Below are 16408 nucleotides of genomic sequence, written 5' to 3' on the forward strand. Positions count from 1 at the left end.
AAAGTTACATTTAATACAAAGAGTACCTGTTGATATTGTAACAACAATGGCCAAGAGTAGTTTTATATCTCAAAATAAGGATGTATTTGAAGGTATTGGTAAGTACAAGGGGAAACTACACGTAGAAGTTGACAAAAACGCAAAACCTGTTGCAAAGCCACCAAGAAGGGTGCCGCTAAGTATACAGCCTAAACTTAAGCAAGCAATTGAAAAACTAGAAAAAGATGGAATTATTTGTAAAGAAGAAAATCCAACGGGTTGGGTAAGCAATCTAGTTATAGTTGAAAAACCTAATGGGTCCCTGAGATTGTGTTTGGATCCTAAAGATTTAAATAAAGCTCTTAAACGAAATTATGCAATAATCCCTACTGTGGAAGAGGTTAGTGCAAGGCTAAATAAAAAATCTGTGTAAAGTGTTTTAGATTGGAAAGATGGCTTCTATCACATTGAGCTTGATGAAGAGTCAAGTAGATTGTGTACGTTTAGCTCACCGTATGGGTGTTGGAGGTTTTTAAGGTTACCTTTTGGTCTAAGCATAGCTCCAGATGTGTTTCAGAAATTAAATGAAAAGTGTTTTGGAGATATTCCTGGTGTAGTCGTTTATTTTGATGTTCTTTTAATAGGGGCAGAATCTGAAAAAGAACACGATCAAATCATGAATGTAGTGCTAGAGAGAGCAAGAAACTTGAACATTAAGTTCCATCCTGAAAAACTACAATATAAGGTACACGAAGTTAAATACCTAGGGCATGTGTACAGTAGAGAGGGAATTAGACCTAATAGGGACATGGTAAAAGCTGTACTTGAGTTAAAAGAACCCAAAAATAAAAAGGAATTACAAAGAGTAATTGGCATGGTAAATTACGTAAATAGGTTCATTCCAAATTACTCTACAATCACTGCACCGTTAAGGGAATTGTTAAAATCAAATATTGAATGGCAGTGGTTACCGAAACATAGGGAGGCTTTTGAAACGTTAAAACAAAAACTTTCTAGTGCTCCTGTTTTAGCTAATTTTGATGTAAATAAGAAAATTATATTACAATGTGATTCTTCAAGTGAAGGGCTGGGTTGCTGTCTCAAACAAGATGGGCATCCTGTAGCTTACAGTTCTCGTAGCCTTACAGAAACTGAGAAATCATATGCACAGGTCGAAAAGGAGTTACTTAGTATTGTATATGCGGTGAAAAAGTTTCATTTGTACATCTATGGTAGGGAAGTAGAGGTAGAAACAGATCACAAGCCTCTAGTTTCTATAATGAATAAATATGTAGCAGATGTGCCTTCTAGTAGATTACAAAGAATGAAGCTCAAGTTACTGAATTATAATCTTAAACTGGTTTATGTACAAGGCAAAAATATGCACATTGCAGATCTGTTGTCAAGGTCATATCTTAATGAGGTTGAAGAAGACGACAGGTCACTTACTGAAGTAGTCTATAGTCTAACTTCTCACTTACAAGTTAGTGATGCACGTAAAGAGCAGTTCATTGAAGCAACTAAATTAGACCCCGTGTTAAGTAGAATTTTGGATCTGTATTACAAGGGTTGGCCAGATGATAAGAAGGAATTAGATGACAGTGTAAAATTTTATCATAAATTGAGACAGGATATTACTGTAGAAAATGGCCTAGTGTTTTTAGGTAAAAAAGTAATTGTACCGGTTAGTTTAAGGAAACAAGTGTTAAACCAGTTGCATGAAAGTCATTTTGGAGTGCAAAAAACTAAAGCAAAAGCAAGACAGATAGTGTATTGGCCAGGGTTAGCAACGGATATAGAAAATATGGTCCTTAAATGTACGACGTGTGAGAAGTACAGAATGTCAAATACCAAAGAACCGTTAATTTCCCATGACATACCAAATTTACCATTCGAAAAAATAGGTGTTGATATCTTAGACTTTGGGGGTAAGTCATTTCTAGTCATAATGGATTATTACTCGAAATAGCTTGAACTTTTACCACTGAAGTCAAAAACTTCTGTAGAAGTAAATGACAAACTTAAAAATGTATTTACAACACATGGTATACCTAAAATTGTGGTGACTGACAATGTACCATTTAGCTCAAGGGAATGCAGGGATTTTGCTAGAGAGTGGGATTTCACTATTGTAACTAGTAGTCCAAGGTATCCAAGGTCGAACAGATTGGCAGAGAAAGCGGTAGGAATTTCAAAAAGAATTTTAAAGAAAAGCCAAGAAGAAGGGAGAGACTACAGGTTAGGGTTACTTGAATATCGCAATTCTCCTGCATTAGGATCAGATATGTCACCGTCTCAAATGTTAATGAGTAGGAGGGTAAGAACTAAGTTGCCAGTACATGTAGAGCTGCTAAAACCAAAAGTTCAAGAAAATGTACACAAAATGTTACTAAAGAAGCAGCAGAAAAATAAAATGCTTTATGACAAAACAGCTAAAATAAGGCCTGAATTTAAACCAGGGGAAAATTGTGTTGCAAAAGGATAAGATATGGGTACCATGTAAAGTAATTAATGTTGAAAACACTCCGAGATCATATTTAGTAAAAGATACAAACAATCAGGTGTATCGCAGGAATAAAATACATTTAAGAAAGTCTCTAAACAAATTTGAATTTCAAAACTTGTGTGAGTATGATGATGTAACTAACAATAATGTACAGGGTGTGCAAGAAAATCAAGAACCCATAGAACAAGACAATGTAACGAGAAATCAAAATGTGACAGAAACTAGTGATGTCAATGTAAGGGGAGTTGTTGGTGATAAGCCACGTAGGTCCGAAAGAAAAGTAAAGAAGCCTTACTGGTTCAAAGATTATGTGTAAAAGGGGGAGATGTAATAGATGCAATAGTTGTCAATAGGTTCTGGTCACACTGACAGTGTGCATTATGATGATATAGCCTGTGACAGTACAGCAGATGTCATGTGATTTAATGTGTATTCACTGTAAAGTGAATTAGAAATTAATAATAAATACGTTCTAGTGTAATACACTTAAGTGTATTAATTAATTAACATAGCAAACGATACACAAACAACTAAGCAGAAAAAGGCATGTAGGTTTCTAATTTAAAATTATTTATTATTGTTTATTTCCTATGCAAACCTTGTCTTGTGTTGCTTGTGGCTGTGCGCTTCGCGTGTCTGCTTCTCTACACTTTCTCGCCATCGTAGCTGCTCCTTCAGTGACGTCATTTCACCAGCCAATCAGCGTCCCTTTACCGATATAACCCAACTTTATTCATTCTATTAACCTTGAATCACTTTACGAAAGAAATACGCAACCGCAGAAGAAGAAGATTGGAAAAATAAAGTTACTTTTCTGAAAGTTCTCGTAAATCATTTCATTAAAACACTGGCAAACAATATAAGGGAAGTATAAGAACAGTGTTAAATTCTTATATCATTTAAATTCACAATGGCTGGTGAGGCGTCTGTTAAGTTGGAATTGATGTGTAAAGAAGAAATTGTTTATGACTTACCTCAGGAAGATCCACTCGAAGGGAAAGGGTGGACATACGAACTGATGACTGACAACAAAGAGTTAATATTATCTACAACAGCAGGAGAGCAAACAATGGACAAGGATACAGCTTTGGATGTGAAAGTCACCGTTGGTATGCTGAAATCGGAATTTGCAGAATCAGATCCTGCCTTAGAAAGTAATATAGAAGCGCTAAGAAAAATAGTGGTTCAGGAGGCTTGCGCGTCGTACTCTAATGACTCCCAACAATTAACCACAAAAAATTTAAATTCAGTTCGGCCAGAAAGGTAATGTTCAATTTTTCACATACTAATTGGTTCAGATTGATAATACGGTTACATGGGTTTAAAAAATTGCTTAAAAGAAATGCTTCACAAGAAGTATTTAGGTATGGGAGATATCTCGAACGTAAGTTAATAAATCTACAATTTGGAAATGGCGTGCCACACATACACTAGCTGTATACCAAATAATAACAAGAAATCGATTTTTTGTCAAGATATAAAGGAATATATATTTTTTTCAAGATATAAACTACTACTCATACAAATCTTTTGTAGTTTATATCTTCATAAAATAAATTATTCTTTTATTATTGATTACACATTACTCACTAATTGTTGCACATAGGCTATTTAAAATATAGGTGCTCGACGATATTGTTTGATTTATATAGAGACTTTTATAAAATAAGAAATCGCGAGAATGATATTCATTCTAAAATTTTCCAAAATAAACGTCGAATGTATTATATTGGAACAAAAACTATGAACGTTTGTAATTTTACTCAGGATAAAGCTCAAATGGGTCTAGCCTCATTTCTCCGGAGGGCTTAGAACGACATTAGCAAAATACAAAATAAAGAATATTTTTACCAACAATGGATGTTCATTAATTGTAGAGGGCCATACACAAATCCATTTCATAGCTGCACTAATTTCTTTCAAGGAAGTCGACTTTTTATATTCTCAGCAATCATTTCTAGGGTATGGACCTCCATTTCTCAATATAGGATCACTTAGGGCTTAGTAAACGTACATGATATATGAATTATTGTACAAACAACTATAACGAGCATGCGCTAGATGGCCAGTAAATAGAAGATTGCTATGCAGATTAGGGCATTACGCAGAATGTTGATAAACGAGGATAGCGCAAAATACTATATTTAGGATAAACTTACACGTCTTGCGTGTTGAATGTGTACTTGAACGTTCCTAAGTTTTTTATAGGTAACATTCTGAAATGCTTTCTTTGCTTGCATATTTGTGTTCCGAAGTACCACAATACATTAGGGACGTAATTTCTCAATTATATGGATTCCTTCATTCCCAAACATTTTTCTAGTCCCGTGTCATGATTTGACACATTGAATTTTGATACTCCATTTCGTTTACAGTGGTTACTAGATACCGTAACACGGGGTTAGTTTGCACATCGGTCGTTAGTTTGCACGAAATATGAAAAGAGTTTCATAGTCCTCTGTCGGTACAACCATGAACTGTAAACCAGATACAGTAAGATAGAACATGTAACTGTATTTTGGCTATAATGTTGGGGTAAGCATCAGTTCTAATTACCAGGAGGGTTTGTTGTAGTGGTATGAAAAGCAGTTACTGTAAAAAATGCCTAAATTTAAAAGAATTTCCGTCAAAGTTAAGTGATTTTCGTAGAATACTAGTGCGTATAATTGGACTTTGATGTAATTCTTGAAACTGAAATGTGAAACGTTTCATACATGGGGTTCCTTTCAACAACATACAAAAAAGTATGTTGAACATACGTTACTGTGCAGTGTTTTCATTCAGTATTTAAACATTTGCTTAGAGTGCAGTTTATGCCGAACAAGTGATTTTGTCACAGAAAGTGGCATTGGAGAAACAGAATCACAGTCACTGGAACAGATACGGAATCGTTTTTATTCCTTTTGTTGAGAATGTTGTTTTGGTGTTTTAGCGCTCGGTGTCAGTGATATAGTGTCTTGTGCTGTGATTGGTTGGTTGTGTTGACGTCGCTGATTGGTTGTTATGTACTAATGAGTGATCATGCTTTATGTTTGAATTTGGTAGTTGAACATGTGTTACTTTGGTGAAGGAAAGAGAAAGTAGTGAAGTGTGCCAACTGAAGTTAATTTCGATGTCGGTTCGTTCTTGTAATATTGTCCAGGATTTGAACAGACCGTTTTGCGAGTTTGATTGTTCTGATATTATTTTTTTTTTGCTTAAACATGTTTGTGATACTGAAGTGAATTCATATCGTTTCGGAATATTGTGTGGATTGATTTAACATTGAAAAGAGTTTGTTCGGTAGACGCAAATTTAATGTCCGTCGAATGCGCTGTAGTCAAAGGTGGATAGTCGGTGATATATGCCGTGAAACTAATGATATATTTTTGAGTGAGTGTAGTGAGAACTCTCGCAGTGCTGATTCTTTTTTAAAAATTATTTCTAAGCATGTACAAATCCTGATTATTACTGATTGTTGGAAGGGGTACGTGGGTTTTTTTTTTTTCGTCATGCTGGATTGATTTATAATTGGTGGTGAGTGTTACTTTATTTTTTTGCTGTTAATTTTTCTGTATTACGTTAGATTTATAGTAGTGGTTTTATTATTCACCGGCTGTTAATTTTTCTGTATTACGTTAGATTTATAGTAGTGGTTTTATTATTCACCGTTTTACCTGAATTGATTTCTCGGAAGACTTCTCAAAGATATTGCCCTTGTACTTAGCTATTGAAGAGTAAATTCTTAATGAGTGTGGTAGATCATTTGGTTAGCAATCGTAATCTATTATCATTGTTATGATATATCTTAGTTTGCTGGTGAAGTTAGATTACGATTGCTTATTAGGTGGTCTGCAAAACTTCTGCAGAATTTACTTTTCGATTGCTTCGATTCATGGAATTATTTTTGGGAACTGATCTCTGAAGTGTTCCAAGGAATCGGTTCAGGTGAATCGGTTCCAATGAATGTTCGGCATAAAGTGCACTCTTACCAAACATTTTACACTCTACACAAAACTGCATGCATGCTATTAACATTGATATTATAATGATGGTATCGGTATCAGTACTTACTTTGAATTATCGATATTTGCAAAGGAAATTATGTATTTTCTGGTACCGACTCTGAAACCTCATTCTAATAGTTTAAAATATGTCCCACAAAAGTGCCAACTGACGAACAGAGAAAATAATGTTGTAAACTGATTTGATTTGGTTATTCCCTTTGTCCAAGAATATGATCCGAACACTAATCAGTTTAAGATTTACGGGGTTTGTAACTTTCAGGCTGAAACCCACCCAAAATTGCATGATTTGTTTGTTTTTTTTAACGGCAAGTCTGCAATTAGACTCAAACAGTGACTTTAATCGGTTTTTACAGGTTTAGTCACTTCCTGAAACTGTTTCTGCGTGAGTCACTTGTTGGAATTGTTCGTGCCTTTGGTGTGACGTCTTAGTTCAGAGATTGGTGGTAGTTCATATTTTTTCAACTAAGTGTCTCTGTACACTCATATGGCAGTTTGTTACTGTGACGTCACATGTTCTGTCTGCTTCTTTGCGTGTGCTGTTGCTGGTGGAATGCGGTGAGCGCGTAATTGAATCTTCGTTTCAAAGAATTTGAACTTATCGTTTATAAATAAGTTTGTATTAGATTCGGATACTAACTCATATCGCTATTCAACACTGTGGTTTAATTGAGTTAGAGAAAACTTGTGATGGCTGTGGTCGAACGCTGAAGATATTCCCGACGTATGGTAAAAGTGGGCGTTTATTGGTTAGTCTTGTTTGTAATAATAACAAGTTTGCTCGCTTAAATAAATCGACGTCTGTGCAGAAAGGTAATGTGTAGTTGAGTATTGCGCATGCGTTCCTGCCATTTTACTTTTTCGGGAATCAGAAACTATGAGTTCATTACTCATGAGTGTTCTGGTATGGCGAAACGGCGAGTGCTTTCGTTTTTTAATTGATATTATTTTTATTCTTGATTTGCTTTGCATTTGAGTATTTGGCAAAGTATTTGTTTTGCTGCTGGTTGTTCCATTATCTTGGTGAAATGTAATTTATTTTTCCTTGTCATGCTTCACTGATTTATAATTAGTGATGAGTGTTTTTTTTTTAAATTTTTGTCCTTCTTACGTTAGCTTTATAGTAGTGGTTTGACTAAATATTATTTTTTTGGATGTTTTTATGGTGCTTGAGTAGGGTGTGGGTGGGGTGGTAGTCCCCATATAGGTATCAATATTGATAGTCACCACTTCACCTGTATTGATTAAGAATGGTGTTTAGTAAAATTTTGGCCCTTGTCTTTATAAAATAATTCTTAACATTGGACATTATTTTGACTCAGACAGTAACTAACCAATTCAACTGATCCGGTTCCGGGAGCAAACTGGAGCATTTTCGGAATCCTAAACTGCTTCCGACACCGGATCAGATAAATCGCTGCAGCCACTGTTCAAGTCAAAGTAAAGATTTGCCTAAAAATCTATTGCTAGTGATTCCTACGTGTATAAGCTGCAAGCCCAGTCCCCAAAAGTCTAGTAATTTTTTTTAAAGTATTTTTAAATGAAGCGCCTCTCATATTACTTTTCTGGATCTGCCACTGTTCATTATTTGTTTTTTAACAAGCAATCCGTTCCAGCATCTACCTAAATAGGAAATTTACCTAAATTTAAAAGACAGGAGGCACCAGTGGTAATAATTTCCTGTCTAAGCGGTATTTTGCACTGATGCAAATTAACCCCTAGTAAAGGAAGTTAACCCCTTCTCCCAGTTTTACGTTTTTTATGACTTTATAACGTATCGCATTTCAATTTCAACTACTGCATCGAAGTCCCATTATACAGGGTAGTATTCTACGGAACTAATTTAACTTCGACGGAAATTCTTATAGATGATATCTGTTAAATTTTTTCATCCTTTACAGTGACTTTGCAGCCTTTACCTCTACTAGAACAAACTTTCCCGGTAATTTGAACTGAATTAACCGCAAACATTATAGCCGAAATACAGTTACATGTTCTATCTTACGGTGGCAATTGAAACTTCCTCTCTACTGTTCATGGTTTTACCGACAGAGTACTGTGAATCTCTTTTCAAATTTTGTGCAAATTAACCCCGTCTTATGGTACTTCAAAGTAGTTTTATGCAAGACATCATAGTTTTGATTAAACGGTAGGTTACATATCATTATTTGGTTTACCTTAACTTGGGAAAAGGAAGTGTTAAAGATGTTATTAACTTACTCTTTCCCTGTCATCACGTTAGGAGGATGAAGCTCGATTCGTATACTAATTTATAAGAGCTAGTTAATACACACTTATAACTAACATTATGGAGTAGGGTACTATAGACGTGAAAGACCCCAATATATAGGAAGAGTAGAGATGAGAAAATGATCAAATAGGGCCGCTATCAATATCGAATCCATAGTCTTCTAGCGCAGTAGGTGCTTCTCATTGGTATTTATTTTGTTTAATTTTTATAATAATAGTTATTATTACGATTATGATAAGGAATTAGAAATGTACCGGAAAAGACATTAAAATCGCAAGATTGTACTCCCCTTATTTATTCTTATCAGTTTCTTATTTCAAAATTTTTTGTATGCACATTTTTTGCCTGAACCTAGTGCTACTTAGCCTGGCGCATGGTAAAATACAAGTTTGTACAGTACTATAATATGAATTTTTACCTAATACTGCGGAAAAAATTCGCAACGTGTATGATTTGTTTAACATAACATAAAAAAGATATACCAAAAAATATATATTAATAATCATAACCTATTGACTAATCGTAGACAATACATAATGATTCCAGTTATGCATAAAAATATTTATAATAATCTTTAAAACATTCAACGCTCGAAATCGAAAATGACATCAATAAACACTACAGTTTGGAAACACGTCTCAAATAAATAAAAAAGTAAGAAATTGTTTGTGATCCATATCTAGGCCCATTCTTTCTGTAAGGCCCTCGAAAATTTTAGTCATTTCACTTATCTTTTAAATGGTGTGATTTCAAATTATAACCCCTATAATGAAAAGCAGAACGGACGCCATTAATAGTTCCAAATTCTAAACATGTTACAAATTAAACGATTGGGTATAATTGTATAGCTCTTACCTAGGATATTATTATCCCTTCCTAGATTGTAGAAAATGATAACTAATTATTTCACTCATCGGATAGCGATAACGTGATTTGAATTGAAACACCTCGACCTTAATTCCTCAGAGCGCGCAAATGAGAAGTTAAAATTTAGAGTAGGTAAAAAAATAGAAGAATTGGATAATTTTAGTTTCTTTTATCTACGGACATAATTGTATGTTTTCTATTGTATCATATAGCAACAAATGTGTTTCCGTCAGTTATTACGGATAAGACAATTTCAAACTATGTCCTTTGTGTTGAGAAGCGGAAAAACTATTATTATGAACCACAAGTTTGATAATGTTTCAAGAATATGGATTTGAAATATTTTCCCGACTTGTTTCGGATTTGTACCTTTTGTTTGCAGCTATTCTACAACCAACTTTACGGAATAAATAACTTATTTATTTTCATTTTTAGTAGTTAACTGTAACAAATTAGGAGTTTGTGCTTCTAGAATTTAGAAATCTGTAAGAATATCTTTAGCTGGAAACTACAAAGAAAATTCTATTTTTTGTATTGTATTTTTGAAAATTGTAATTTTTTTTTATACCAATTGGAGGTTTAATTGTGCAGTTGTGCTTTGAAAGTTCTCAAGAAAGAACTGTCCAATAAATATCGTTGTAAAGCATATTTACAAAGCTAGTCCCGAGAAATATGGTTGTATATTTTGAAATTTACTACACTGGCCAGATGTGATTTGTGCTTTGTAAGCCCGAATCAGGCCAGCGGGCTAATCATTTTATATATTAAGAAGAAGCTGTTCTAGTTTTTATTACTTTTACTTTAATGTTACTTAATTATGCACCAAGGCAGACGGTGATGACAGCAATGAATGAACGGTAGAGTGAAAAAAGTGGGAGTAAACGTCAGAATACCGCGAAAACCCAGGTACACGTTTTTGTTCTTCAACTAGAAAACCCGATTGACGGAAGCTAAGCGAACTAGCAGAGCTTTACCACTTAGCCACCGTGTCTCCAATAAAATCAAAATAGTACCACTTTACAGCTCTCCTACAATACATATGTTATACTGATATTAATTTATTTTGCAATTCAGAATTTAACTAAAATATGATATAATTAAGAACATGCTACTCGAAACTATTGGCATAATAGATTTTGTCTCTTTTTCCCTCTAACTTCTGAGCTGATGACGGGCAATTAATTAATGTAACTGATTGTAAAATTAATTTTCAGCACTTTTACGTCGGGAATCGAACTCGGGACCACGTGCACCAATGGCACGCGCTAGCAATTCGAACAACGGCGAAGGCTTTATCCAATGCACAAACTGTCCTATGACGAGAACATGACAAGACTAGTGATGCGCAAATTCTCGGGAAGATATTTTTCGGAAAGATTCCCAAAAATGGGAATTTTCTGGGAATTTTGAAAAATCACGAATAGAAATGCATTCTATTTCTATATATCAGTTCAAAGTTGAAATCGTTTTTATATCACAGTATATTATTACAGTTGTTCCCAGAGGAGTCTTTAAAATTTATATTCTGAACGATGTTATTTTATTAATATTTTATTATATTTAGAGAGTACGCATACATGGATATTTATTTACATTATGTTCTACGAAGTAAAATATGTTTCAAAAATGGTATAGTAAGTCCACATACTTTTAAACCGCTAAAAAGGTTAAATTTACATGTAAGTGGATTTTCTAAACTTGACTCTACTACTGATATAAACATATTAAATTTTACATGTTATAAACAAATTAGGTTGGGTAACTGCCAGAAGACACATGTCCGACAATTTTGTCAACATTTAGGCATAAATATGTATGTTCACAATATTTGCAAGAAAAATTCTTATCTTTATAATTTTGCATGTAATATTGCCACACGACCTTTCTTCCTGCCCGTTTCTTGAAATGTCATGCTTTAATTCAGTCCACATACTTTTAAACTGCTAAAAAGTTTAAATTTACATGTATGTGGATTTTCTAAACTTCACTCTACTACTGATATAAACATAATTAATTTTACATGTTATAAACAAATTAGGTTGGGAAGTCCGAGTACCTCTTCAAAAATTCAAGCCTGAGGCAGGAGACAGACCGACGTCTATTACTAACAGTGTTTCAGGGTTTATTAATAGTGCTACATCTCTATTTCTACGTAATTTTAAATTACTCAAAAAGGTTCTTTTCATCATTTGTAAATTAGTACGTTGCTATTTTGGCTATTGTTTATCTTTGGTGGACCATCATATGCGCCTAATTTTTGGGATATTTTATTCTGATGCGGTTGTTTTATGGCTTATATAAAAAAATATGCGGCAAGTGACCTGCCAATAAAGGCAGAATACCTATGATGATGATGATGTGAAATTATGTTACCAACATTAAATTCAGACGACATTGCCGAGCGAGCGTTAGCGAGTGAAGTCGGGATAGAGCCTCGCAGGGCTCTTTGTTTTCTGCCTTCGTTACCAGCAATTCACTTTCTTCTCTCACATAAATCACTTCCTCTTACACTTACTGTTTGTGCAAATCCCTTACCGCCCTAAAAAATTGTCTTCGATACTTTCTTGAGTACTTGAACATCACTATCAACTCTTTTGTTCCGTAAATTGTCCTACGTTTTGCTAGTTTTTTGCCCCTATACTAAACAATTACCTTACTTTTTAGTTCAAATAAAAATGGAACTTAAGAAAATCAGGTTATTAGTTATATAAAATACACTCAAATGATTTTAAATTTTTTAACGACCAAATTCTTTAAAACCTAGAAGTAAGTCATTATATATTAAAGTAATTAGTCATATTGTTCTTATAATTTGGAAGATAAAGTAAAGAAATGGAAATAAATTCCTTCCCGGGATTTTATAGGCCAGGAAGAAAACCCTGGAATATTCAGGGTCTGAAATAAAAAAGTAAGAAATTGTTTGATTCATATCTAGGCCCATTCTTTCTGTAAGGCTCTCGAAAATTTTAGTCATTTCACTTGTCTTTTATATGGTGTGATTTCAAATTATAACCCCTATGGTAAAAAGCAGAACGCACGCCATTAATAGATCCAAATTCTAAATATGTTACAAATAAAATGATTTGGTATAATTGTATAGCTCTTACCTAGGATAGCTCTTATCAGTTCCTAGATTATAGAAAATGATAACTAATTATTTCACTCATCGGGTAGCGATGTGATTTGAAGTGAAACAACTCCAACTTAGTTCCTCAGCGCGCGTAAATAAGAGTTCAAAATGTAGAGTATGTAAAAAAAAATAGAAGAAATGGATGATTTTAGTTTCTGTTATCTACAGACATAATTGTATGTTTTATATTGTATCATATAGTAGCAAATGTGTTTCCCTCAGTTATTCTGGATAAGACAATCTCAAATTATATCCTTTGTGTTGAGAAGCGGAAAAACTATTATTATGAACCACAAGTTTGATAATGTTTCAAGAATATGGATTTGAAATATTTTCCCGACTTGTTTCGGATTTGTACCTTTTGTTTGCAGCTATTCTACAACCAACTTTACGGAATAAATAATTTATTTTCATTTTTAGTAGTTAACTGTAACAAATTAGGAGTTTATGCTTTCTAAAATTTAGAAATTTGTAAGAATATCTTTAGCTGGAGACTAAAAAGAGAGTTTCAACTCGTTCTATTTCAAGCGCTTTCCAATTCGGTTTTTATTTTTTATTTATTTATTTTTTTTTTTGTGCTCTGAGCCTATTGTAGAGGTATATATTTGACATGCTGCTATTCCTAGTATAAGAGGCAGGTAACTCGTGAGTGTTTTTTTTTAAATGAAGAAGGATGTATTAATGTCCGTACTGACAAACAATGAAAGAAATTTTGATAGTAGCATTAAACTTGTTTCAAACTTGGTGATCAGAAGGGCTCCTACTCTGCGGATGGTATAATTTGAGACCGTTTCATTTTTTTTAGGCGAGTGAAATGAATTGAGATCTTATTCTAGAATATAGACCCAGAAGAATAACCCAGGTACAAACTTTGAAAAATTTCCCAACCATTCTATTTGAAACATATTGCGAAATTTAACAGCTATTGCCAGTAATTTTGCTTCTAATTGCAGAGAATGTAATTTAAGATCAAGATATTTCTTACTATTTGAGTAAAATAAATTTTGTTATTCTGCTTTTAGATTTTAGTCAAGTGAGAATGGCCCTAGATATTGTATTTTTATTTAAGAAAAGCTTTGGAATAGAAGATTAAGGATAGATTTATCATTACAAAATAACTATGCAAAGTATGTTTTTTGATAAAATAGAATTAATATTTCGTCATCACTTAGAGAAGCACTAGATTGATAGGATAAATTACATTCACGTTGAATTCTAAGAGATGAAAATTAATGCAAACAAAATGAATATAATAATGTGCATCATGCTGAGACAGAGAAAGGTGGACAGAACAACAAAATTTTAATTCTTAAGCATAGACAGTCTGGATTTTTCTCCTGCTCCATCTTTCTGTTTGGGTTTTTCTCTTCCCTTACGGAATAAATCGCTTTTAGAATCAATAGCGAACATAATTTACAATGCTTAATTCATTGAAAAACAAACTGTAGGCGAATGGAACGGAGAATATTTAGAATGAGTCTCACACGCTGTCAAATAGAGAAACAATCTAAGGCGTATGTTCAAAACAGCCATATAATTGCACATTGTCATATAGTTGCCCCCTGTTCCATGTCAGTTTTTAATTTTATTTACGGTTTTTAGATGTCTATGGCTAAACATGTGGTTTCAGAAAGAAAACCTTGGATCTGTAGATCAAGATCAGGCAAAAGTTAATCCACAATCTTCAGAACTTACTGTTGCGTCTACATATATGTAGGATTAATCGAGGACTTGCATTGAGAAAAGCTAATCTGTCTAAGATAGAAGCACTTCAAATTTGGTATTGGCGCACAATGTTGCGTATAACATGGACCGCAAAAAAATAAATGAGCAAGGACTAAGGGACGCTTATGAAGGACAACAGACCATGAATATAATAGTAAAAAAAAGAAAAAGCATGCTTGGCTACCTTATTCGGCACTCCGATTTTATCACCATGCTGATAGCTGGAAATGCAATGGGAATTCCAGGAAAACGAATACAAAGAATATAGTGTGTAGGCAGTTACGATGAAGAGACGTTATCAAATTTTAAAACTGATCTTCTATGGTAGAGAAAAAATTCATAATTTCCATGTTGCCCACATACTTATGGTTGGGGGTAACAGGAAGGAACCGATGAGTTGAAGAGTGATCTCCCAAATTTACAATATTTACACTGCTTCCTTAAGGATGATTAGAAAGTTGATTTCATAAATCTACGAAGCCAGTTCTACCTCTTGAAGGTGTCCTCACCAATAATCCTTGCGGGAACGACATTTCGTAGCTTTCTTAGGTAATGTTCGTGCAGTGTAAATAAAACTACGAAAATAATATGCGCAAGCTCTCGCAGGAATACATCGGAACTATGTCGTGTTATATTTTTTAAAATAACTCGCGTTCAAATATCGCCTGGTACAAGCTATATTTTACTCTCAAAACATATTGTTTTGTTATCAATAATTTGTTTTCTGCATTTCTTGTAGATATCTTAGTTTTATTTACCAGTGGTTAGTGGAGGCTAGTTTTGGTCAAAATATCTTTACACTTCTATTTCCTTATTTTGACTGCATGGGTTATTCCTGTGGCCGTGAAATCGTGTTTTTTGTCGTTGTTAAAACCTTGTAAATATAATCGTAACGCTCATATTCATTTTCACCTTCTCCCCAAAAGTTTTCACATCCTCTCTCTCTCTCTCTCTCTCTCTGTCACTTGTTTATTCCGTTTATCCCAGCTTTGCTACGGCAAATCACGATTTCTTCCGTACCTACGTTTTGTCATAAACCGAAGCTGGGGACAACGCTAGACTAAGCGTAGATATCGTAAAAATGGAAAAGTGAGCAAATGATCAAATTAAGGTCAGATATTAAAAAACTGAAATTATCTTGCGGTGCAAATCACAAAACCTGGTTAAACTATAGAAAATCTAATAATACTGAAGGTAATTCATACAAATTAAAAGAACATCAAACGGTTAAAAATGCACAAGTAGCTTTTACTGTATATGTTTACGGCCTTTTCGACTTCTTTAATTCCACCTTTATCTTATTTTTTTCTTTTAATACAGATGGCCGTGTGGCACAATTGATAAATTAAGATTTCACGTACTCACAATAATCTTCGACGGGTCAACTCCTTCAGGGGCGTTGCAGTTACAACAATCTCAGACGTTCCACGTCGCATAATCCCAAGGGTCCGCTGGAGTCCTTTGCTGATAGTAATAAGCGATCGTCCAAGCCGGCACAATTATTCCTTCCTTTTCAATGATTTGGAGCCAGAGTTTGTCACACAAAACTGAAATTACAAACGAATGTTAAGGTGCTATTGCGCTGCCAAAATGTCTTGAGCCGCGGCAAAAATGCGAACTAAAGCTCGTACCCCGACACACCCACGCATTGAGACAAAAGGGTTCAGCAGTTGCTAAGCGAGAGAGCCTTAGCGAAAGAGAGTGGAATTTCTTCACCCGGTAGCAGCGCTTGAAACGGAAGACTAGGTGTCAAGTCAATGTGGTATATCTATAACACATATGTACTAGTCACTTCACTACTGATTTCTGCACAATATTAGAAAAAATATTTTACACGAAGGAGTATGCAAATATCGTACAATGACTGATGATAAACTAAAAAAATCGGCTCTCACGTATACAAACGCCGATTTAGCTTGCGAAGCTCAATCCATACAAGGGAAGCA

The 16408-nt window shown here is 34.2% G+C and overlaps 1 protein-coding gene across 1 annotated transcript in view; it reads left to right on the forward strand.

Annotated features, from left to right (window-relative positions):
* Nucleotides 1-3150: 3150 nt before the first annotated feature.
* LOC145676487 (uncharacterized) overlaps nucleotides 3151-16408 on the forward strand; it is a 32938-nt gene continuing 19680 nt past the window's right edge. The window contains exon 1 of the mRNA XM_081747293.1: nucleotides 3151-3748. Coding sequence (XP_081603419.1) covers nucleotides 3396-3748 — 353 coding nt within the window. The 5' untranslated portion in view covers nucleotides 3151-3395. The remainder of the gene's footprint in view (nucleotides 3749-16408) is intronic.

The sequence above is a fragment of the Thermobia domestica genome, unplaced genomic scaffold, assembly GCF_964235325.1.
Source record: "Thermobia domestica unplaced genomic scaffold, izTheDome1.hap1.1 HAP1_SCAFFOLD_165, whole genome shotgun sequence".
NCBI lineage: Eukaryota > Metazoa > Arthropoda > Insecta > Zygentoma > Lepismatidae > Thermobia > Thermobia domestica.